We start from the raw sequence: 24,021 nt of genomic DNA, 5'->3' as shown, positions 1-24,021 counted from the left end.
CTCTGCACTACTATCCTAATCTTTATCACTGACAATCAGTTTTATCTCTTCCAGAACTACATATAAATGGGGTCATACAGTATTTACTCTTTGGTGTTAAAGATTTTCTCTCTCAAGATCCTGTGTTTGAGGGTCATTCATGTTGTTTTGTGTATCACTTTACTCCTTTTAAGTGTTGAGCATTACTCTACTGTAAGAATATACTAGGTTCTTTATATCCACTCTCCTCTAGATGGGCTCTTTGCAGTTTTTAGGTATTCTAACAAAGACTACTAAGAACAGTCTTATAGAGATCTTTCTGTGACTATGTTTTCATTGCTCTTGTTAAATACCTAGAAATGGAATTTCCAGGTCAAAAGGAGGTATGTTTAGCGTCATAGGAAACTCCCAAACCCTTTTCAAGGCAGTTGTACTGTTTTAACTCGCATCACCAGTGTATGAGAGTCTCTGTTGCTCACATCATCAGCAACATTTGGTGTTTTCAGTCTTTTTAATTTTAGCCATTCTAGTGGGTGTTTATCATAATACTTTTTGAATTACCCAACAAGAATATCCACCAAGTATACCTACACTTGCATTATCAAGGGGCATCTTGGGCAATATTTATATTTATAGCCCACTAGTACTATATACCAGTTCAGGCTTCTTAAGCCATGTGATTAAGACATTAAATCTCGGGCGCTTGGGTGGCTCAGTCGGTTAAGCATCTGCCTTCGGCTCAGGTCGTGATCCCGGGGAGTACTGGAATCAAGTCCCACATCATGCTCCCTGCTCAGCAGGGAGTCTGCTTCTCCCTCTGACACTTTCCTCTCTCATGCTCTTTCTCACTCTCTCTCAAATTTAAAAAAAAAAAAAAATTAAATCTTGATTCTCCTCCTTTAGGACTGAAAGGTTCATTATTTGATAGTTATTTAAACAATTTTGGCTTCAACCTGAGCTCCAGTTCACTGAATATCATTAATCTTTAGGATGTTTTTCATTAACACTAAGAATTTCAAATTCATCAAAATGGTCAGGTTAGGTCTTGACTTACACCCATTAGAAAAATAAGGAAATAAGCACAACCTAGTCACTAACCTATAAAATGGCTTTGACTGAATTACATGGGCACCACCACAGCGGTCACTCTCTTAGACCTAAACATGTTATTAATAAGAATGAGTCCATTTAGATGAAGCTTAAGTAATAGGTGGTAAAGTTTTCTCCCAGTTAAATTGCTTCCAGTTGCTGGAGGAAGTCATAGGCCTAATTGTTTCTTAATGCAAATTCTTCCTCCGGCCTTCTAATTGATGCTTAGAAAGTTTTCAAGCTTTTTACACCACTGTTTTCTTGGCTTTTGCTGCATTCTGCCTCCTCTAACTTTATTGCTTATTTGTCATGAAAATAACCTACATGATCTTAATGCTCATCAAAAACGCATTTCAGTCCACTGCTCATAATATTAGATGTAAGTCATCTGGCATTCTGTCTTTTAGTGAGCTTTTAGTGAGCAGTAGCAGTAATGCAGCCAAGAGCTCAGAAGTGGGAGAAATAAACTGTACACATCTTGAAGCCGACGGAACCCGGTCAAGGCATCTCATGGAACACCAATACGAATGATAGGTTAACTTTTCCACTGCTCTTTAACTAACTTTTCTTCGTACTTCAATTCTCCAAGATATTAAAGGCTACTGTGCAAGGATACGTAAGAATTTTTGAACTGGAAAATTTATAATGCAACCTTAGTATCGATTAATTTTTGTTGATTATATTTCTGGTGGCACCTATTAGGTTCCTTTCTGTAACATCTAGAAGAGCAAGATGCTTCCACAGTTTTGAGGATTCCCCTGGTTACAGAGGCAGTAGGGAGATGGCACCTGAGGGAATGTGATGAACTAGGTATTTTAATCTCTGTCCTGACTTGCCTTTTTCAGGAGCACTAAATGCACAGCTTTATCGCTCACTGTGTAGCTGTAAGATAATAAAACATACTGGTTCTTATGATATGTTAATATGGTAATCATTTGTTTAAATTACATAAAATGTCACCTATACATGAGTTTGCCTATTTGGGGAACTAACCACTAGGCACATATTTTGTACTTCTGAAAATAAAAATACTCCATGGCTTGAAATGATATTACAGTGACTAATTGTCCCACACATCAAATGTGCAATATATACCACAGATTTATCATAGGTTTCTTCTTCTTTTTTTTATTTTTAACGTGCCTATGTGCCTGCAGGGCCAATGTTATACACAGGTGAAAAGATTCTGGGATGACACTCATGAAAAACCTGACTGCCTTAATATATTTTTCTGCTAGCCTGCCTTAGGGATGAGACACTTATCTTCAGATTTTCCTATCAAATTTCCTATCAACCAATGTATTAGCAGGTAATACATGAATATCACTTTTTATTAAACAAACCATTAATGCCCACTTTTCCTCCAGAGTCTGGCAGAACCCGAAGGGATGGAACACAGTCAGAGACATTTGAAGGCTGAAGGTGACAGGAAGGAGCGAGACACTGTGTGCGGTGGTGGTGAGGGGGGAGGAAGAACCCCAGGGAGCAGGAAGACAGCTGGAGGGTGAAAGGCACCTGTGGGAGGAAGCTCTTAAAGAAAATCTGGAACTTTTGCAAAAGAGACACTTGTTTTCAACGTTAGCCTAGGGCTGGACCCATCAGACACAAATAAGAAACTAACATCGTTTATTTTCCAGAGAAAGCCAAATTTTGCATGTAAGCTCTTTTGAGGCACTTTGTTGTGACACAGGAAAGACAGAATAACTTTGCAGGCATCGATAGTACCGAGACCAAAAAATGGTGCATTTTTCTGTTACATAAGCCAGATAGTTAGATAAACTCTAGTTCATCTACTAAATAAGTATGGAAAATGAAAATTGATTATCATTGTAAAGTGCTACATAAATGCAAATTCTTTTTACTGTGAGTCCAGAGCTTAAATAAAAATCAAGTCATCATTCTTTTCTGATAATTGTCCCTCACATTGTGCCAGCAACCACTTTATAAAGGAATCAAATCCAAATGCTGCATTATTTAATCAGATTTCATTGCATTCTAAATGAACAGGGATAGAAATAAAGGTAACACATTAGGACATGTGACAGAGCTCACTTCTAGGCTACTTCCATTTCTAATGTATCTCTAAATTTTATCCCTTTTATTTAGTTTGCTTTATTCAGTACATGCTATTTTAATGGCATAAAAAGATTTCAATGACAACTAATTATTCCCTTAATAAAAATAAAAGTGATCACTCCATGTTTTATCATATTCCCATTTATCCATTTTTGTAAAAGATTTTATTTATTTGAGAGAAAGAGAAAGAGCATGAGTGGTGGGGGGGCAGGAGGCGGAGGCAGAGGGAAAGGGAGAAGCAGACTCCCCACTGAGCAGGGAGCCCAACATGAGGCTCAATCCCAGGACCCCCAGATCGTGACCTGAGCCAAAGGTAGATGCTTAACTGACTGAACCACCCAGGTGCCCCCCATTTGTACATTTTACCAGAATCAACAGAGAAAGGCTCATGGACTTGAGAATAAATTTTAGAGCATAAGTTCAGTAATTAATTAGCTTTAGATTGTTAAGCATAATTATTATAATTGTATAACTTTTCTTTTTCATGAAATTTTTATGTTTTTATTAAAATTAGTTGGCCTTTTATAAATTAACTATAGCAAACAATAAAGGAATATTCTTCAGACTGAGACAAAAGACCTTGCTCAAAATAATTGATATCTTGGCTCTCTAATCATATTATTCTAGGATCTTAATATTAAAAAGCTCTCATGGTTGATAATTGAATAGCTCTTTGTTAGTTTCTCTAAAAATAAAAGTTTTTAATCTCTTTTTGTGGCTAGGAGAGTCTTATGACTTAAAAATATTTTGGAAATTTGTTTCAACCCTTAAATGGAAAATGATACTTTCAATTACTTAAAACATTTATGATTTTAAGCTCCCAGCAGAAATCTGCTGCTAAGGGGGAAAAAAAAAATTAAGAGCTGTTAGAAAGACGCTTATGTAAGAACTGTGACATTGGTCATTGCTATGAAAGCAGGAAGTCGTCCTATATTTTAGAGTCAAGGCTTAAAGGAATCTTTATGGAGCATTTTCCCCTCTCAGAGCTGAGACAAATGGCTGAGGAGTGAAATCTTAAGAAATGCTCACGGCTTTTCTCCTTCATTCTGTTGCAGCCCGGAAGATGGTGAGATCCATCCAGAAATCTGTCGGCTTTATATCCAGCTGCAGTGCTGCTTAGAAATGTACACAACAGAGATGCTCAAATCCATATGTCTGCTGGGGTCTCTTCAGTTTCACCGAAAAGGTATCTGCCTTTAGCATACTATCATAAACACTGATGTTACACAAAAGCTTATCTTTTCCAAAGGCCTGTAAGCATCCTGATGTACACACAGTTGGGATGGATGTCAATGTCCAGGAAGCATCTGATACAAATTAATCAAAGAAGTCTATACCAGTACTGTGTGCCTAAGAACACAGGTCATCTTGAACAGAAACTGTGGTAGAAACTGTTCTCAGATGTAGTCTTTTACCACTTGCGAACATGACTTCGGTTACAATCGGCACAGAGAGCAAAAATACGTAACGATCTTCCTAGGGGTAAATGCCATCCAAGACGGCTGGCTGCTCTTTCCCTAAACGAATTTGGCTGCAAGACGACAAATTACATATTATGTCTCAAAGATTTAAAAATAGGGGGAACTCAACCAACAATAGGGAGGCATATGAGTAACAGAAAAATCTCCTTTCTTGACTTAAACTATAAAGGAACATACTGGCTAAAATGGCTGAAACGTCCAGAGATGGCAGTGACTTTAGCGTGGTCTCATCAAGCTTTTGACCCACACGCCGAATGATACCCTGCCTTCTCCTGGGTGGTGGCCTTACCCTCACACTGCTTTCCCCGACATGAGCAGAGGGATCCCCACAGTTCCAGTCATCACATCTGCCTACTAAAAGATCCATACAGAGAATTTCTCCCCACCACAGACTCAGATGTGTCCTGAGCTTCATTCTGATTGGACCAGGTGGGATCATGGGTCTATGCCTGAACCAATCGCTTTAGCCAGAATTATACCGATTGATTTGGGCAATCAAAGCCCATTCCTGGATCTAAGACAGGAGTCCACACTAGCCAGCCATTGGCCATTATGTGATGGGAGCAGGTAGATTAGAACAGATGCTGGGGAGGAAACCAGAAGTTTCTGTCTGTGGAGGATTCAAGCTCTATTTCTTTCCTCATTCATTGTGCAATTATTTATTGGAAAGCTCCTGAATGCAAACACTTCTTGCTTGAGCTCAAAAGGATAGGATGATGTATAGAAGGTAATCCTTACCTGTAATTTAAATCCAAAGAGAGAAGAAACCCCTATAATATTCAGGGAAAAATCTTATAGAAAGGGTGAGGCTTGAGCTAGGTTATAAAGATAAAGTTCAAGCAGGGAAGGAAAAAGAAGGACCTTGCAAGGGAAGAAGCAGTTAAAGTAGAGATTGGAAATCAAATGAGCATGGAATTTGGGGGGAAGTAAACGGCATGACAAAGAACTTGTAAAAATCAAATCTTGTGTATTCATGGATATATGCACAAGGCAGAACTAAAAATAAGATTATGCTACACTGCTCCCAAGAGAGAACATTTTCTTGAAACATGAGTATTATTTTTTTTTCCTTTTTCCTTCTTTAAAAAAAAAAAAAGATTTTAATTATTTATTTGAGAGAGAGTACACAAGCTGGGGAGAGCAGTAGAGGGACAAGCAGACTCCCCGCCAAGCAGGGAGCCCAATGGGGGACTCGATCCCAGGACCCTGAGATCATGATCTGAGCTGAAGGCAGATGCTTAGCAGACTGAGCCACCCAGGTGCCCTCCTTTTTCCTTCTAAAGGCAGAACTTTCAACAGCTTTTTTATTTTTTTAAACTTCTGTTATTACTGCAAGTGAACATGTTAGGAGAGATGAGGTCCTAGACACTCCTGATGCCTGATCAGAAAACTGAATACTCATATATGCTGACGGCCATTCAAATAAGTTGTCCCTGGCCCAGTGTTTTCTCTTTTCCTGTCTGCTCTCAATCTCTGTCTCTGTCTCTGTCTCTCTCTCTCACACACACACACACACACATTCTCACATAAACTCACATATACAGAGAATATACAGAGTACATTTTCACTCTTTTTAAATTATGGTTGAACAGAACAAAACAGTTTTTTCCCGAGGTCTGCACTGGCTACTCTTACATATTTTATTTCACGGCCATGAGGCCACAGGAATCGTCCTTGTTGATGACATGTCCGCAACACCCAGTATCCTCCAGCTCCACTCTCGCTCTAACTCCTCAGAGTGCCACTTGGTCTCCTGCCATCCACTCTTACTCTGTCTTCTCATGATTGGCTTTTGAAAGACGAATACTTCTCTGCTAGCTCTCTGGTCAGAAGGAAAAGGTAGAGGCACCTGGGTGGTTCATTCCATTGAACTTCTGAGTTGATTTCAGCTCAGGTCATGATCTCAGCGTGGTGTGGTTGAGCCCCTTAAGGCGCCTCACTCAAGTGCAGAGGCTGCTTGTCCCCTCTCTGCCCCCCTCTGTTCCTCCTCCCCCTTACCCTTGGTCATGCACTCTCTCTCTAAAATAAAAAAATAAAAAAAAAAAAAAAAAAACCTAAGAAACTAAAAAGGAGTCCCTCATCCCAGTTTCTTCCTTACTGTATTTGGTCTTGAGCACACAAGTAAAAAACACATCCCCTCTTAACTGATCAGCTCATTTGGTCTTCACTTCCTGCTGCCTTCACTGTCAGTCTCTGATCTGCTTCTTTCCCTGCATCTTCTTTTAAAAATAAGTCCCCCTGGAAAAAGAAAAAAAAAAAAAAAAGTCCCCCTGCTCTCTGCTCTTGCACCCGGCCTTCTATGTCCGACTCTAAAAAGAATCTGCCTGATAACGTCGTTGATTGCTCCCACATGTAGGATTAAGGCTGTGCTTGGACATCTATTTTATTCTTCTAAAATCAGCATTACTTAAAGTGCAAATCCTTAGCAAATCTGCTTCAAAATTACCCAGGATGCTGAATAAACATGCAGGCTCATGGACCCTGCCCAGGACCTACTGAATCAGAATCTCCAGGGGCATTCCGGGTGATTGTGAAAGACAGTGAGGAATGAGAGCTGTTGCTCTACCTGTGAAAGGAAAGGAAATCACCCCACCATATGAATAAAAATGAAAACTTCCAATTCCTTGACTTGCCATTCCCTAGTCACCTAAGTATATGCTTTCAACTTTGTTCTCTGCTTTCCTCTTTATCACCCAAGGTGACAAAAAGCAAACACCAAAGTAGTAGGTATCTCTGATACACAGAGCTATGGGTGAGAACTGGTGCTTTCTCCGCCAGCCCTTGACATGACCTTGACATCAAGCTGTGGTTCCCAAAGTTCAGCCTCTCCACTGGCAGCACCAGCTTCCCCTGTTAGAAATGCAAATACTTGGGCCCCACCCTAGGCCTACTGAATCGGAGACCACTCAATTTACTTTTTTGCTCCTTGACAAAAATTAAAAAACAATTCATGGAGACGTTTCTTTAACTGAATACATTTGTAACCTTCTCTACTCACCATCTATAATCAGCAAACCATATTTCTTTGCTCTTTTCAAGTATGTATATACCATCTACCCCTGGTCAGCCTCCTGTGTTTCCAGAAAACCCCTCCAAGAGCTGTCTTATGGATTGTTGCCTCTCTGAGTACCCATAGAGGTAAGGCAGCAATGAGGAGAAGGACATTTCCTTATCAGTGAGACATCTTCAGACTAGACATAAAGACAATAGTCTTATTTAGAATCTAAAAACAACACCAAAAATGGAAATAAGTCACTAAAAGTAGACCCCCCCCCAAAAAAATGTCATTAAACCAGAAAAAAATAAGGCACTAGAAAACATGCATGAAAATACACACTGGACAAATACCCTGAAAATTTCTGGAATGCCAAATAAAATACTAGCTCTTGGGAAGGATGGTTCCATTAAAGAAATCATTTTTAATTTTCCTGGCCCCATTTTTTTATTACACTTCTCTATTTCTTTACTTTCCCCATTAATTTCCTTATTACACCTCAGAGATTAACCCTCTAATTGTTTTCAAATCCTGGCTTGTTTATACTGTTCACTAGTTTATATTCCCACCATCAGGATGGCATAGAAAATGTCAGCTGATGTCACTAGTTTTTGCTTTTTCTTTCTTTGGTGTCATTGGAAAGTGGAGAGTAACCTGTGTCCAGAAGCCTTCAGCTAATACACAATAAGTTTATGATATCTGCTGCTACCAATCTGGAAGGCCCTGGCTGAAAAGAATAGAAACACTTGACTCCAGTGACCATGGACTGCCAGAAATAACTGGAAGAAATATGTCCAGGGGAGCCTGGCTGGCTCAGTCAGTAAAGCATGTGAGTCTAGATCTCAGGATTGTAAGTCCGAGCCCCACTCTGGATGTAGAGATTACTTAAAAATAAAGTCTTTAAAAAAAAAAGAAAAAGGAGGGGCACCTGGGTAGCTCAGAGGGCTAAGCCTCTGCCTTCGGCTCAGGTCGTGGTCTCAGGGTCCTGGAATTAAGCCCTGCATTAAGCTCTCTGCTCAGCAGGGAGCCTGCTTCCCCTTCTCTCTGCCTGCCTCTCTGCCTACTTGTGATCTCTGTCTGTCAAATAGAAAAAAAGAAAAAGGAGTAAATATATCCATAGACCACAGCACAAGAATATGAAACTTTAAGAGTCAGGCAAATTAAGAGATGTAACATGCATCTTGTCCTATAAACATAGTCACCACACATAACAGTAGACACTGGGGAATGAGCAAAGCCTAAGCATTCTGACTGCATGAGAACAAGAAATGGGGAAGGGATGGGGAAGAAGGCTCTACCAGAGTAACTTACTAAGAAATGGACTTAGGTTGTGTGATTATGGCAAAATATATAAAGCCTTAATTTTTTTTATTTAAGATTTTATTTATTCCTTTCAGAGACAGAGAGCACAAGTTGGGAGGTGGGGCAAAGGGAGAGGGAGAAGCAGACTCACTGCTGAGCAGGGAGCCTGATGCAGGGCTCCATCCCAGGACCCCAAGACCATGACCTGAATCGAAGGCAGACACTTCACTGACTGAGCCACCCAGGCACTCCACAAAGCCTTTAAATGAGCAATGGAGTAGAACCTGAAGTGTGGGTGATTCCAAACCTCAGGAAAGGTGGTAGAGATGGCAGGGGGAAGCACGGATCAAGAAACCAGTCCCCTTCCACCAGATATACACACGTCTGTCTACCAAGACTTAAGATGCCAGATAATGTAGTCTTTTTCCAAACATAGTGGTATCTCTGGTGTGGCCTCGAGTTAGGGGAGTGGCCTGTCTAGAAGATCTCACTAAGTCCCTTCATTCAGGAAGTCAGTAGTCCTCCGAGTCTCAGCAACAGTGACTCCCATTGTAGTCTGTGACACTCGAAATATCTTTCTGCTTAGAATTTCTTTCTGTTATGCTTTCCCTAATGAATGATTAAAAAGAAAAAAAAAAAGCATTTGGCTAACTCTTAGGTTAGCTAATTTCTAACTAGTAGTAGAAGGCCATTCCCTTCTACTTCACTATTGTTTTTCCATCAGGGAGAGGGAAGGTCTTGTAATCCAATCATCCAGTCTGGCCAATCTTTATTGTTGTTGAGATTCGATACTGAAGCCAAAGTATTTCACAGTTATGTGGACTTTTAATTTATTTTCATTCTACTCCCCTCATGGCTAGCACCAAAGTCCCGCACATACCGTGTATCACATTTAGTTTCACCACTGGGTAGGCATGAGCTTACCCTTTGGAGAAAAAGGGCACACACAGTTACTGCAAGGGCAAAGAGTACGGTTTCTTTCTGGGAAAAATAAGGCTCAAATCATTTTGAAGCTCCTCAAGTGAGCTTGAATTTTGTACCGATGATTGTTTTCCTCTCCCAATTAAGCCAATTAGAAGTATCCTGAGTCCTTAACAGTATCTTCAGTGGAACTTCATGCTCTTTCCATGCACCATGCTTTCGCATTTTCGCTGTCTCATTAAGTCTCATTGGTACAGTCTACTTGGAAATCTTTTTTGTAATTTACAAGATCGCGCTACTGCCAAAAAGAAGGAGAAGGAGGAGGAGGTAGAGGTGGAGCAGGAGAAAGAGAAGAAAAACAGCAATAAAATGCTTTTCTTTTTTTCATGGCCAACAAAATTAAAGGCAATTACAGTAATGGGAGGTAAAAAACCAGATTTAATAAAGGCACTGGGTTGTACCACGTAGCGTGTGGTTCTGAAGAATTGTTTGTTTCAAGAAGATGACAGATGGGAATAATTTTAGTCATTTTGTAGTTTCATATTCTAACATTTAAAGTTGTAGATTGGACCACTGCTTGACAGAGTGTAATTTCTATGTTTATAGTGCAAAACAGTTGCTCTCCCTTCTTCACACTTAGTTAGGTAGGCAATCTTTTCCCATAAGTGAGCCCATGTATCGCATTGACCATCAGCGCCTGCTGCCTGCCTCCCGAGGAAATGAGATTGCAGGTCTCATTCACTCTGTTGGCAGAATGTAGAGCCACATTTCTAAAGGAACTCAGTGATCCTGCTATTCTGACCATGGCTTTCCTCTCTCACACATTCTTCCCCTATTCGATCCATTTTGGCAACATGGCCATTCTCAAAGGAGTACACACAATAGAACACTCCTGTGCCCCTCCCCTTCACGCATGAACTTGAGCTTTCCATCTGTGTTTTTGTCTCACCTTGCTCTGTCAGTGGCCCTCTGTGACTCCACTCCACCTCTCAGCCCCAGCTTACAGCAAAATTGCCTCCAAGTCCTTGGAGGCTATAATGTAATCACCAAGGGAAAGGACAGAGGAATGTTAAAAGTTGAAAAATCTTAATTCAAAAGCTAGTGGAAGCTGAGAGCTCAAGATGCTATAATAAGAAATTAATGAACTGCAAATCCAGCAAAACACAGGATGCGCTCAAAACAAAGAAGAGAATATGAGCAGTAAAGACTCCGAAGTATTCAAGCTTCCTATTAAGAAATGTAAAGGTAAGGGCACCTGGGTGGCTCAGTGGGTTGAGAGCCTCTGCCTGCGGCTGGGTTCATGGTCTCAGGGTCCTGGGATCAAGTCCCACATCGGGCTCTCTGCTCAGCGGGGAACTGCTTCCCCCTCTCTCTGCCTGCCTCTCTGCCTACTTGTGATCTCTCTCTCTCTCTCTCTCTCTAGAATAAACAAATAAATAAATAAAGTCTTAAAAAAAAAAAAAGAAATGTAAAGGAAATGACCCACACCAGTAACAGAAACAAGCAACATAAAAACAGAAACAGAATACTGCCCCAAACAGAATACTGCCACAAATGAAGACTTTATTTTCCAAAGTAATGAGGCAATTGATACTAAATAGTGCAGCAGGTTAGAAGAAATAAAGCAGAATGAATCTTAAAACAGACTATGATTCAAATTCTGAGTGAAAACATACATTCATTCTTTGAACAAAAATTTAATGAGAACCTATCATATCTAAGGCTCTGTTAGAGGTGCTAAGGGACTTTAATAACCAAGGCTGAAGAGATCTCTATTATTGTGGAGTATATAATCTAGTGCAGAGAAACAGTTAAAAAAAAAAAAAAGGAAGGAAGAAAAGAAAGGAAGGAAGGAAGGAAGAAAAAGAAAGAAAGAGAAAAGAAAAAAATTCAAATGTTCTAAAAATCCCCAATACTAAAAAGTGCAATGTCAGTAATGTTGCAATTAAAACAGAATGTGTGATATCATACAAAGTGACTGGGGAGCTAGCCTAGAAGGGATGGTCAGGAGCACAGAGAAGTGGGGGAAGGAGAAGAGTCCTGTATCTCTTCTGAATTGAAAAATGTTTACTTTCCAGTGTATGGGTAAGAATGGGGCTCTGTTGATGATAACATTTTTATTTTCCATATTTTCTATGCGTCTTATGGCACTGTGAGTATCTTCCTAGCACGGTGTAGAAAAGCCTTTGAAACTACTTTTTAGTACAGGTGAACAACTAACTGAATTAGTATAACTTATTTCTATGCAAATTACACGCTTTTAGAAACACAGGAGTAAAGGTGGATTACCTCACAAATAGCCTCCATTTCCTCCATTTTTTTTCACAGTTGCACCTCCCAGTTATAGAAATCCTTGAAAGTGAGAAGAACTATCTAGATAAGGTTCCATACATGCTTCTCATGTAGACCATGTTCATCTTGCTCACAGTCAGGATGAAACTGTTGTGAAAGCTTTCCCTAAGCATAGCAGATAACATGTTAGGAGTACAAAGAACATGGGAAATTTGCCCCTATCATCAAGGAAATGATAGTGCAGTGGTATAATATTAGCTCAGAGAAGATTGGTTTGTTTTGTTTTGATTCCTGGGGAAATGTACGCAATTGGATAATATTGACATTGCTAGACACCAGAGGTCAAACTCAGGGCCTCCAAAGAGACACTGTCTAGAGCAGTGCTTCCCAGTGTCACTGGTGGACTGAAGATGGGCAAGAGAGCAAGAAGGAATGGAAGGGAGAAAGGGAAAAGGAATCGAGGAAAATACAGACGGAGAAGAAAAAGGGTGGAAGAAATAAGAAATCAAGAGAATGAAAGTCAAAGTCAAGTATGATAAAGAACCCCCTACATCTGTAAATAAAGGACCCCAGCCCCATCTGCCAGGGCCAGTGCCGAAGACTTCTGACATGGAGGGAGCTCAATGGAACTCTTGAGGCTGCCCCACAATCAGATGTGTTCTTCATTTCTCCCAAACAACTGACCATTTCTCACGAATATAAGAATAACCAGCTTTCCAAACTGGTATGTGCTTCATGGGTGGTTTCCCTCAACTTTTCCTCAAACATGCCTATTATATTATCCATAAACAAGCTAAAAATACATGGAAATCCCAAAGGAGCTAAAGGCAAAAAGCCCTGAAAGGCCCTGAGGAAAGTGGCCAACTTTTTGATGTCCTAGTTCTTAACAGTGATAAAGCCAGCTTAGTATGATTTCAAGGTACTCTACAGACTCTCTCCCCTACCCCTGTCCCCTCCTTGAGCAAAAATTTGTTCAGTGAGGCCTGAAATTGATTTTTCAGGGGCCAGAGTTTTTTTCACTGCATAATCAGAAATGATTTTAAATGCATATTTACTCTCTTGGGAAAAGTAAAACATTGACTTGAAGTTACCATTTGTAAGCTGGTTGGTCCCTTTCCTGAGAGCAGGGCAGAGAGCCCACCTGATGTTGGAGAACTGATAATCCACTCTGAGGACACCTGGTCAAAGCCGGGAAGTGAGGGGTAAAGAACTCCAACTGGCCACTGTCCAAGGTTGAGGAGCACTCTTCTGCTGCCTCGTTAATGCTGTTCAGAAGAACATGCACGTATTGACCTTAATTTTTCCAGCCTCCTCTTTCACTAGCAACCCCCACCTCACATGCCCCCATCCCTTGCCATGGCACTCTCCAGGGATCATGAACTACTTGTAGGTACCTGAACTTGCACCTTCTTTTCAGTTGCTCCTTTAACCTGGGACATACTACCCATTTCATATTCATCCCTTTCATCTGGCCTAGTTTCTGGGTCAGAACAGAGATGGACTTCCTACAGGAAGCTTTCGTTGGCCCTGCAATCCTGGGCTGATACAGCCCCAAAATGGCCCCCAAGCATTTCCATGGCACAACCTTTAGCACCTTTTACACTGAGGGGTAGTTGTTTGGTTTCTTGTCTGTTGGCCTCTCTAGATTTGATCTCCTTGAGTGTGTTCACCTCTATATCATTAGAATTTAGCATAATGCCTAGAGCAGGCTAAAGTTTCAGTTAATAACTACTGAATGAAAGAATGAACTGCTTTCATTCTGCATCTGTCATCAAAAGAGGAATGTAATTGGTGGAAAAGCTTGTCCAGAAATGTGAAACCAAACTCATACCTGTATTTCCCCTCATAGTACCAAAAAATGATTGAAATAACAGAAGAAGATATAATGAAAAAAAAAAAATCCATATTAGTTCTTAGATTTGTCAGGGTAGAGTAACTACTGCATGAAACAACACCAAATCTTGGCCAAAGAGAACAATACAAGTTCATTATTTATCCACATCATAGTCCAATGCCAGAGCTGGGATGGGTGAGCAGTGTTGCTCTTCCCATTATACACATCCACTCAAAGTTCAGGGGGAGAAAAGAAAGCAAGGGGAGTCACATGGGAGGATTTTCAGGATCCAGTTTGGAAGAGGCCTACATCACTCCTACTGACAATCCATTGGCCATAGTTCTGTCCCGTGGCCCCTCCTAATTGAAGGAGGAAAAGAAAACAGAGATCAGCAAAAACAGCATAGTCTTCTATGCCCCTGAAAAACAAGGAAGGATGCTCTCTCAAACCAGAAATTTTGGAGAATTTCGCAAAGCTACCAAGCTAATGGGAACGGATTGGTGGATATAAACGAACAGGAGAAACCATAGCTGGTAAGACACTCAAAGAGAAACAAAAGAAGTTCAGGCAGGAGAAAATGACTGCAAAAATAAAATCAATTCCAGAAATACTTTGAAGCTGGAATCAACAAATGCAAATCACAGGAAGGATTTCTGGAACTGCTGTCAGGGAAATTAAGGTTTGAAATTGCATTCAGAACAAGCTGGCTTAAAAAAAAAAAAAAAAAAGCTGGGCTGCCCCACAGTGACCAACAGAGACCATCCCTGCTCGCCCCAGGAGGACATCTGGTGTGATTGTCCAGACGGGGAGCAAAGCAGAGCCGAGTGTGAAATAACTCTGTGCCTCCATAAAGACAGCCGTGGAAGAAGAAGAAAGTGAGCACATTACTCACGTTTTCCCCAGGCTAAACTGCTCAGTATATCTCGCAGTACTAAGTTTTAAACAGAAAACTCTGAATAGACAGGGGGCCTGAAAAATAGGCAGGTGCCCAGGTAACTTACACTGGAGATGAGAAACACACAGAAGACAAGCCTGAAACACACGTTTTGCAGCCATACATCCTGTTCCTTCTCCATAATAGCCAGAAGGAGGACACTATAGTCAGAGTGATGGGCAAACTGAGATCCTCACAGATAAACCTGGATAGACATCCAGGGATGACAAATTTAAAAATCATAAAGTGGGAACAGATGAAGAACTTAACATATATGTAGTAGATATTCTCAGAGATTTATGAGTCTACCATATCCATAGAACAATAATAGTCTATAACGAAAAGGAAGCAGACAGATTTGTTGGGGTAATAATATTATCAATCAAATAAAAACGAAATAGACGAGTTAATTGGTGTTGGGAGACAACTCTCCAGTCTCTTGCATTTCTGTACATCTTATACAGTGAGGCACTGACTGCCCTTTGTTTTATACTATCTTTTCAAGGATATTTACTCAGTAAATGCCTTGGAAAATAGAGATAGTGTCTCTCCCCATGGCAGGGCATACCAACTATTCAAGTGTAATTGAGAATGTTTCCCTCTGGGGCAAAGAGCAGACATGCTTTTAAAGGCAGGATCCCTAAGCTCGGGGTTCCTCTCCTGTCACATAGCCCTGTGTTCCACCAGTAGTGATCTGGCCCTTTCTGTTTCTCCCTGTGGGAATTAGGACTCAAGAAACCAACACAAATGCTTATAGTCTGGCCACTGCTGTTCTGTAAGTAACAAACTTGTATCCGACTTAGAAGTCTCAAGTCTTCTTCCAGGATCCATGAAACTGTGGCAGGCTAACTCACAGGCAGAGTAAAATCTCAGACCCTTCGCAGATCTTAACAATTATTATAATGAATATACTGAGACCCTAAAATAGTGAACTATACGATCAAGTCAAGGTATTCTCCCAGAATTCAGCCCCCAAAATAAATGTGGAGTGTGGGTGATAGTTAAGAAACATATCAGATGGGGGATACCTGGGTGGCTCAGTCACTGGGTGTCTGCTGTCGGCTAGGGTCATGATCCTAGGGTCCTGGGATGAGTCCCACATTGGGCTCCTTGCTCAGCAGGGAGCCTGCTTCTTCCTCTGCCTGCCACTCCCCCTGCTTTTGCTCTCCATCTCTTTCTCTCTCTCTCTAGCAAATAAATAAATAATAAAATCTTAAAAAAAAAAAAAAGAAAGAAAGAAAGAAAGAAAAGAAACATATAGGAAGGTTCCAGAGACTCCAGTAAGAAAGAGAAATTTGGAAAGAATGGAGAGAATAGAGAAGGAGATAATCAAGAAAAACAGAAAAACTACTTAAGCTGAAAATGCCGTAACTTCTCAATGAATCACTCCATAGGGTACTTAGAAATCACTAAGGGAATAGGGTACATCTATAATGGTGGGTCCCTTTTTCCCATTGGAATGAAAGCTTTGGGCAGAAACCAAGCAATCAATAATACTTAACAACAATGGGACAAAGTGACTCATGAGCTTTCAGATGCACTGCTCTAAGAAGGATACAGTATCACTTCTATAATACACTTGCCAAAAAATGTTTACTCTGAACCCAGACATGCAGAAACAAGAATACAAATCCAAACTGAAAGACTCTCTATAAAACAACCAGCCTGAACTCTTCATTCAAAAATATTAATGACATGAGAGACAAAAAGACTAGGATGCTCTTCTACACAACAGGAGAAGAAAGAAAAACAACGACCAAATAGAGGGCACAGTCCTTAACTGGAGCCTTTGATTAAGAAAAAGCTAGAAAAAACATTATTGAAACAACTAGGGAAATGCGAATACAGTCCACAAATTAATTAATAGTATTGTATCAAATTGTATTGGATATTTAATCCAAGTTAAATATTTTTTTGGTGCAATCATTGTTTTGAGCTTATGGAGGAAAACATACTTGTTCTTTAGGAGATGCATGCTGAAGTATTTAGAATAAAGTGTTATTAATGTCTGCAACTTACTCTTAAATGGGTCATAAAAACGATATTTATTTGTAGTTTTAAATATAGAAATTACATATAATCCATATAGTCTATATATATGAGACGTATATACATACCACACATATAGAGAAATTAAATTAAATTAAATTCAAAAGAAATAAAATACAGCTAAATGTTAACAGTTGGTGAGACCAGAATATCTAGGTGTCCATTGTGTTATTGCAAGTTTGCAGGTGGTTTGCAAATTTCCAGAATATAAAAGGGGAGATAGGTTGCAAATGCCAATCAAATGCCAACAAAGATGAACAGAAAGAGAAGCTACACTTACACAAATTTAGGAACCATCTCATAAACCAAAAATTTAAAGATAATACCCTACAAATTTTTCAGAGCTGTAAACAGGCTCCACACAAATCACTGTGGAAATGGACAAGAGATAAGGTATGATAAGATAAGGTAAGATAAGTTCTGAGAGAAATTTACTTTTAAGATAGATTTCTATATCCAGCCAATTAAACTTTAAGTGTGAGCACAAAGAGAGAGAGGGGAAGAGAGAGACAGAAGAAAAAAGTATTTTCAGTTACTTAAAGAGTAAAAATTTTACATTCCAGAGAGGCTCTGAAATAATCAGTCAACGATATGCTGCAACAAAATGAAAACTGAATCCAAGAAAGCTAAAGATGTGGAACCCAGGAGATGGTATACAAAGAAATCAGGAGCCATGAATACACAGTATTAGAGATAAGAAAGAGTTACAAGAAAAAAGCATATTCAAATTTATGTACTATTAAAAAGGTATTGGGGTACCTGGGTGGCTCAGTGGGTTGAGCATCTGCCTTTGGCTCAGGTCACCCTCCCCGGGGCCTGGGATAGAGCCCCACATCGGGCTTCCTGCTCGGTGGGGAGCACTTCTCCCTCTGCCACTCCCCCTGCTTGTGTAGGCACTAGCTCTCTCTCTTAAATAAATAAACTATTAAAAAATAAATAAATATAATAAAAATGTGTTTAATTTGTTAACCAATACATAAGCAAGATAATTTCTAAAACAGATAAGTACCATGAAGGCAATAAACAGACTCCATACTGGGAAGGGATGCCCTCCAGAAAGTTATTATCTACAAGCTGAGTGAACTTGACCCCACAAATACTATGGAATTGAAAACCCCTTAAATTCATACTGATCCCTTCTGTCTTTTCAAGATGTTTCAGCCAGAGAAGAAACAATATGATCAAAATTCTGCAGAGATTGTGTGAGCTGCTAGAAAGCACTAAACTGCAAGTCCAACATCCAAGGTTTTTATTTTTGTTCATCTACATTAGCAGAGTTAGAACTAGTTCCTGAAAAAGGAAGAGAAGGAGGAGATGACTTGGCATTACAAGCTCACAGGTGTGTCACAGGTGTGCTTCAGGAATATATGAACCGTTATTTTACTTTGAAAAGGTTACAGAATGATCTTTGTCTTATAGAAGCAGTAGAAGCATTATGGGCAGTAAGTGTAAACACACTACTTGTGGAAAGGATTCTATTTGTGCCTTTTTACGTAAAAAGTATATCATCTCTGTGTGTGCATATATATATATATATATGAATGAGATAAAGAGAGGGCTCCGAGAAAGGGCATTACACTACCTTGTGTCCTCCCCTGTCCTCATTTGAATGAAAGCTCTGACCACAGGACAGGGGCTATGGTGGCCCCAAGCCAAGCAAAGCCGATACGCGGAGGACCGGGTCTGTGTGTGTATCTTCTTCCTGTTCCTTTGCTGCCCAAACCATGCTGTGTTCCCCAAGGCATTTCTGCTCCACAGGAGGACCACAGCAGCCATGTGTGCTTTCAGATGGCCCAATCCTTCAGAATTTTAGGGACACCCCCTCCCCCACTTTTGCTTCTCTCTCAGATCTCAGCCACCCCTGCAGAACTGCTTCCTAAGGCCAACCCTGCCCGGTGGGGGGTGGCAGATGGACTGAATTTGTTGCACTCTCCCAGGAAGCGCAATGCAATTGCTTTTAAGAGGTCAGTGGCCTCCAACTGTGAAATGATAATATGCTAAATTACGTGCTTAATTAAATTTCACCCCAACAGCATACCATAAAATTGGAAAAGCAGTTCCATCACTCAGGATCAATGAGCACAAAGTACACACAAAAGGATCAAAAGTTCTCATCAGCAAACTTGTGTTTGAGCTTTGGCTGAATATTCCGAGGTCCATTTCAACTATAGGTTGATGAATGGTGAACAGTTAATTACCACTTAATGGCTTGTCTCTGTTTCCTGGTGTTGCTGCCATATAGGTTAGAATTGTCAGGAATGAGATTTTTTTTTTTAAGATTTTATTTATTTATTTGACAGAGAGAGATCACAAGCAGGCAGAGAGGCAGGCAGAGAGAGAGGGGGAAGCAGGCTCCCTGCTGAGCAGGGAGCCCAATGAGGCGCTTGATCCCAGGACCCTGGGATCATGACCTGAGCCGAAGGCAGAGGCTTAACCCACTGAGCCACCCAGGCGCCCCGGGATGAGATTTTCTGCAAGTCTCCTTCAGCCAGGAATCCAAGGGAAAATCTTCCTATTAGATTTTACCATCCTGTTCACAAGTGTATTTGTTTTATTGTTTTGTTCATATTGGGTTTTTTTTAAAGATTTTATTTGAGGGAAGAGAGAGAGCCTAAGTGGCTGGGAGAAGCAGAGGGAGAGGGAGCAGCCCCTTCTCCACTGGCAGGAAGCTCGACGCAGGGCTCTATCCCAGGATTCTGAAGTCCTGACCTGAGCCACAAGCAGACAGCTTGACCAGCTGAGCCACCCAGGCACCCCTATGTTGTTGTTTTTTTAACCATGCAAAACACACATCAGGAATAGGGAAACAGCTGAGAGGTAACCTGGTGTAGCTGCTATCTCATGGATATTCAATGATATGGGCTATAACAAATTCTTAACAACTTGTCTCCAGCTGCAGCTATACACTACAAATAACACTGCATAAGAGGGTAAAAGAAATAATCCAGCATCAATCCCAGTAGCTGGTACTTGGCTAACACTCGGGAAATATATGTAAGTGAATAAACGAATGAAAGAGTGAATGAACAACTGACAAAATTCAGTTCTCTGACTTCATGATCGGTCATTCCCATGATTTCAGGACACACCCCTGCAGAAGACAAAGTTCACGGCCGAATCAAAGATGTTAACAGAGGCTTTCTGGGCCATAGACTATAACTCCCATTTAACGTCATATGAATTTATTACTGAACCAATTTGGAGATTTGTCTCTAGAAAGTACTGATTTTTTCACTTGAGATTAGGCATGCTAAATACAGTCCTAGTGGATTGGCCGTGCATTGCCATGGACGGCTACCCAGGAACTCCATGGCACTTTAGTTGATGGCACTTTATGGTCTCAGCAGAGCAAAAGTCTGGATCTTGAGGCTGAACTTGAGGCTGTGAGGGAATACCCTCACAGAAGCATAAACTAAAAGAGGTTGGAAAGGCAAGGAAATGGAAGTCAAGTCCATAATATTTCCTGTTTCCCACATACTAAGATAGTACTACTTTCCACATACTGGGTCCCAAAATGTATATTTGATTAAGAAATATGAATCCAAGACAGCCAAGGTCAGAATCAGAGAAAAGGGCCAAAGCTCCCATTCTTCCTGAGGGCTATCATCTGTTCCTGGCCATCTTAGTTGCCCTTGAATCCAAGAACCAAAAATCAATTTGATTTCACAGACTGAAACCCCCCTCCCAAGCTGACCTGATCTACCTAAGAATGGATTATAGAGCCCCCATATTTCATCAAAGACTGAACCCTGATTTTGCCTTGATCTTGTTGTACTGACCTCAAACTATCTTTTGTAGAATATTGTGAAACATGCTGCTACACACACACACACACACACACACACACACGCAAGTACACATATTTATATAGCCAGAGATAGAGATATCCATATTCATGTTATTCAGAAACTGAATTAGTATTGTATTTAGTATTCAGAAAGTTATTAGGGTTAATGGAACCTATAACTCAAAGCAGATGATCCTTGCAATGGTATCTTGGCTACAGAACCTGAATTTATGATTTCTTTTCCTTTTCTCTTTACCAACATCCCCCCCCCCCGCCAACTGCCCCCGACATAGGAAAGGAGCCTGGTGGGGGAACCAAGAGTTTGGACTGCAAAATTGAGGAGAGCACAGAAACACCTGCTCTAGAGGACTCCTCATCATCCCCTGTAGATATTCAGCAACATTCCTGGCAGGTTTCCACAGACATCGAGAACACTGAAAGGTAAGTGGGAAGTTACCCTAAATAGACTGCCAGTATTCTTCCAGCAAATACTCTTAGGGGCTATAAAAGTTGAGATTTTTCTCTTTTAGATTCAGCTTTTGTCTTTCAGATTCAGATTCCAGAAATCTCAGAATATTGAGGTAAAAGAAGGTAAGGAGTCCAAACCCTGCAGCAGAATGCTAGCAGGATTTCCAGTAGTCACAGGCTACCAGGCCTCTTTTTATACCACTGTACCACACTGTGTCTCCATGGAAATGAAAACAGTGTGCTTCCTTGGGAAGGGAGAAAGTTGAATCTATATACCATCACATCTCACCCACTGGGTAGGGACCAAAATTTCCATTTGTTTAAAGGAGAAGAATCCAAAATCATGCAAAGATGTCACCAGTAGACTCTTGCATTTCAGGTGTATGGAATGGCCGGCTGAGCTGTCAGTCAGGGGCTAAGCATTCTGTCCAGTTGACAGCTTTTCACAGAGCTCCCTTTTCTTGCTTTCCCAGAATATAGCTGAATGCCTCCTTAGTGGTCAAAGCCAGTTAATGCATTTGTCTTAACAAGCAATAGCTCACTGATAGGGAGTTTCCTTCTAGAGAAGAAGAGATTCTACAGTGATTCAATTTCACTTCGGAAAAGGAAGGAATAATAATATAACAATACGTGCCACGGCTCATCTAGATGCAAAAAATGCCATTCTGGAAGGCAAGAGGATGAGGCCCTTGTTTACTGGCCTTCACAGTGATATCATGTCCTTTGCTACTAATGTCCCTAGAGCTGACACAAAGCAGTTGAATGAATACTGGGCAATTCCACTGAGTGCTTTGTGTGGAGCTGAATCACTGACAAGATAATGAACATTTTATTTTTTTATTTTTAGAAATGTAACACACAATGGCATTTATAGCCATTGTGGTTCTACTTTCATATTGTAATATAATTCTAAAGCTAATTACTGAATTTCTGTGTTTATAGAAAATTGAAACATGTGGTAATTATGTGCTATTAATAAAACTTGGATTTTGTATAAGCTTGGAAATCTAACAATTCAAACAATAAAGCCGTTTGGCATGGTCTGATACAGCTATAGACAAATGGTGAGGGAATGATTTATCTTAATTTATGAAATAGAAAATGCTTTGCTCTATTCCCAGGAAGAACTATCTGCCAGAGTGCCATGATTCAGGGCATAATCCATCAGCAAAGACATTTGCCCTTTCAGATACCTTGCATAGCAACTGTATCTAAGCTTTTTGACCTTGTAAGAAGGTAAAAAAAAATAAAAATAAGAGAGGGTGCAGTTGGTTCAAGATGGTGGCATAAGAAGATGGAACTCACTTCTTCCCATGGATCCAACAAATATACAATAATAATTTCCTCACAAAAAAGACCAACAAATTGGATGAACAGAGCCTCCACAACAAAGGACAAAAAGGACAGCACTGAGATGGGTAGGAGAGGCAAAGACCCTACCTTGCCAAAAAAGACTCCACGATAAGTGTTGTGTTCCACAATGAGGCAGGGTCTCAAAATACAGAATTTTTTCCTAAGAAGTGAGGGGTCGGTGCTCCACATCAGGCTTCTAACCCTTAGACTCTGCATGATAAAGGAAGAAGCAAAACTGTCACTATCGGCAGATGACATGATACCATACCATAGAGAAAATTCAAAAGACTCCAAAAAAACTGTTAGAACTAATAAATGAATTCAGTTAAGTTGCAGGATACAAAATCAACACACAGGAATCTGTGGCATTTGTATATACTAATCACAAATTATCAAAAAGAGAAATTAAGAAAATAATTCCATTTAAATTGCATCGAAAACCTAGGAATAAATTTAACCAAGGTGAAAGACCCACACACTGAAAACTGTAAGACACTAATGAAAGAAAATGAAGATACAAATAAATGGAAAAAATATTCCATGATCATGGATTGCAAGAACAGAGTTAAAATGTCCATACTATCCAAAGCAATCTACAGATTCAGTTCGATCCTTATCAAAATTCCAGTGAATTGTTTCTTTTTACATAACCAGAACAAATAATTCTAAAATTTGCATGGTACCACAAAAGACCTTCAGTAGCCAAATCACTGCTGAGAAAGAAGAACAAAGGTGAAGGTATCACAGTCCCTGGTTTCAAACTATGCTATAAAACACAGTAATCAAAACAGTATCATATTAGCCTAAATATCGTATCAGTGATGATAAATGGAGAGCCCAGAATTAAGCCCACACATATATGAGCAATTACTTTATGATAAAAGAGCCAAGAACATACAATGGAGAAAAGGCATTCTCTTCAACAAATGAAGCTAAAAAGGGGCCCCTCGTGGTTCAGTCCTTTAAGTGTCTGCTTTCAACGCTGGTCATGATCTGGGGGACCTGGGATTAAGCCCCACATAGGGCATCGCTGCTCAGCAGGGAGTCTGCTTCTCTCTCTGCTCCTCCTCATGCTCACTTTCTCACTCGCTCGCTCTCATAAATAAATAAATAAATAAATAAATAAATAAATGTTTTTTTATATGGAGCTGGAAAAACTATATTTTTTAATGGAACTGGAAAAACTAGACAGCTGCGTGCAACAGAATAAAGTCTGACCACTATCTTACACAATGCACAAAAATTAACTCAAAATGGATTAAAAACCTGAACTTAAGATCTGAAACCATAAAATTCCTAGAAGAAAACATAGGCAGTAAGCCCCTCAACATGAGACTCAATGGTAATTTTTGTGGATCCGATTCCAAAATTAAGGGAAACAGAAGCAAAAATAAACACATGGAATTACATCAAACTGAAAATCTTTTGCACAGTGACAGAAATGGTCATCAAAACAAAAAG

The 24,021-nt window shown here is 40.2% G+C and overlaps 1 protein-coding gene across 1 annotated transcript in view; it reads left to right on the top strand.

Moving 5' to 3' along the window:
- The window catches only part of RGS7BP (regulator of G protein signaling 7 binding protein), a 94,289-nt gene that overhangs the window by 54,961 nt on the left and 15,307 nt on the right, over positions 1 to 24,021 (top strand). The window contains exons 3-4 of the mRNA XM_032849782.1: positions 4,200 to 4,330; positions 21,033 to 21,180. Of these exons, the coding sequence (XP_032705673.1) occupies positions 4,200 to 4,330; positions 21,033 to 21,180 (279 nt within the window). The remainder of the gene's footprint in view (positions 1 to 4,199; positions 4,331 to 21,032; positions 21,181 to 24,021) is intronic.

The sequence above is a fragment of the Lontra canadensis genome, unplaced genomic scaffold, assembly GCF_010015895.1.
Source record: "Lontra canadensis isolate GAN:19392208 unplaced genomic scaffold, GSC_riverotter_1.0 scaffold4, whole genome shotgun sequence".
Taxonomy (NCBI): domain Eukaryota; kingdom Metazoa; phylum Chordata; class Mammalia; order Carnivora; family Mustelidae; genus Lontra; species Lontra canadensis.
This window is presented reverse-complemented; position numbering and strand designations above follow the sequence as displayed.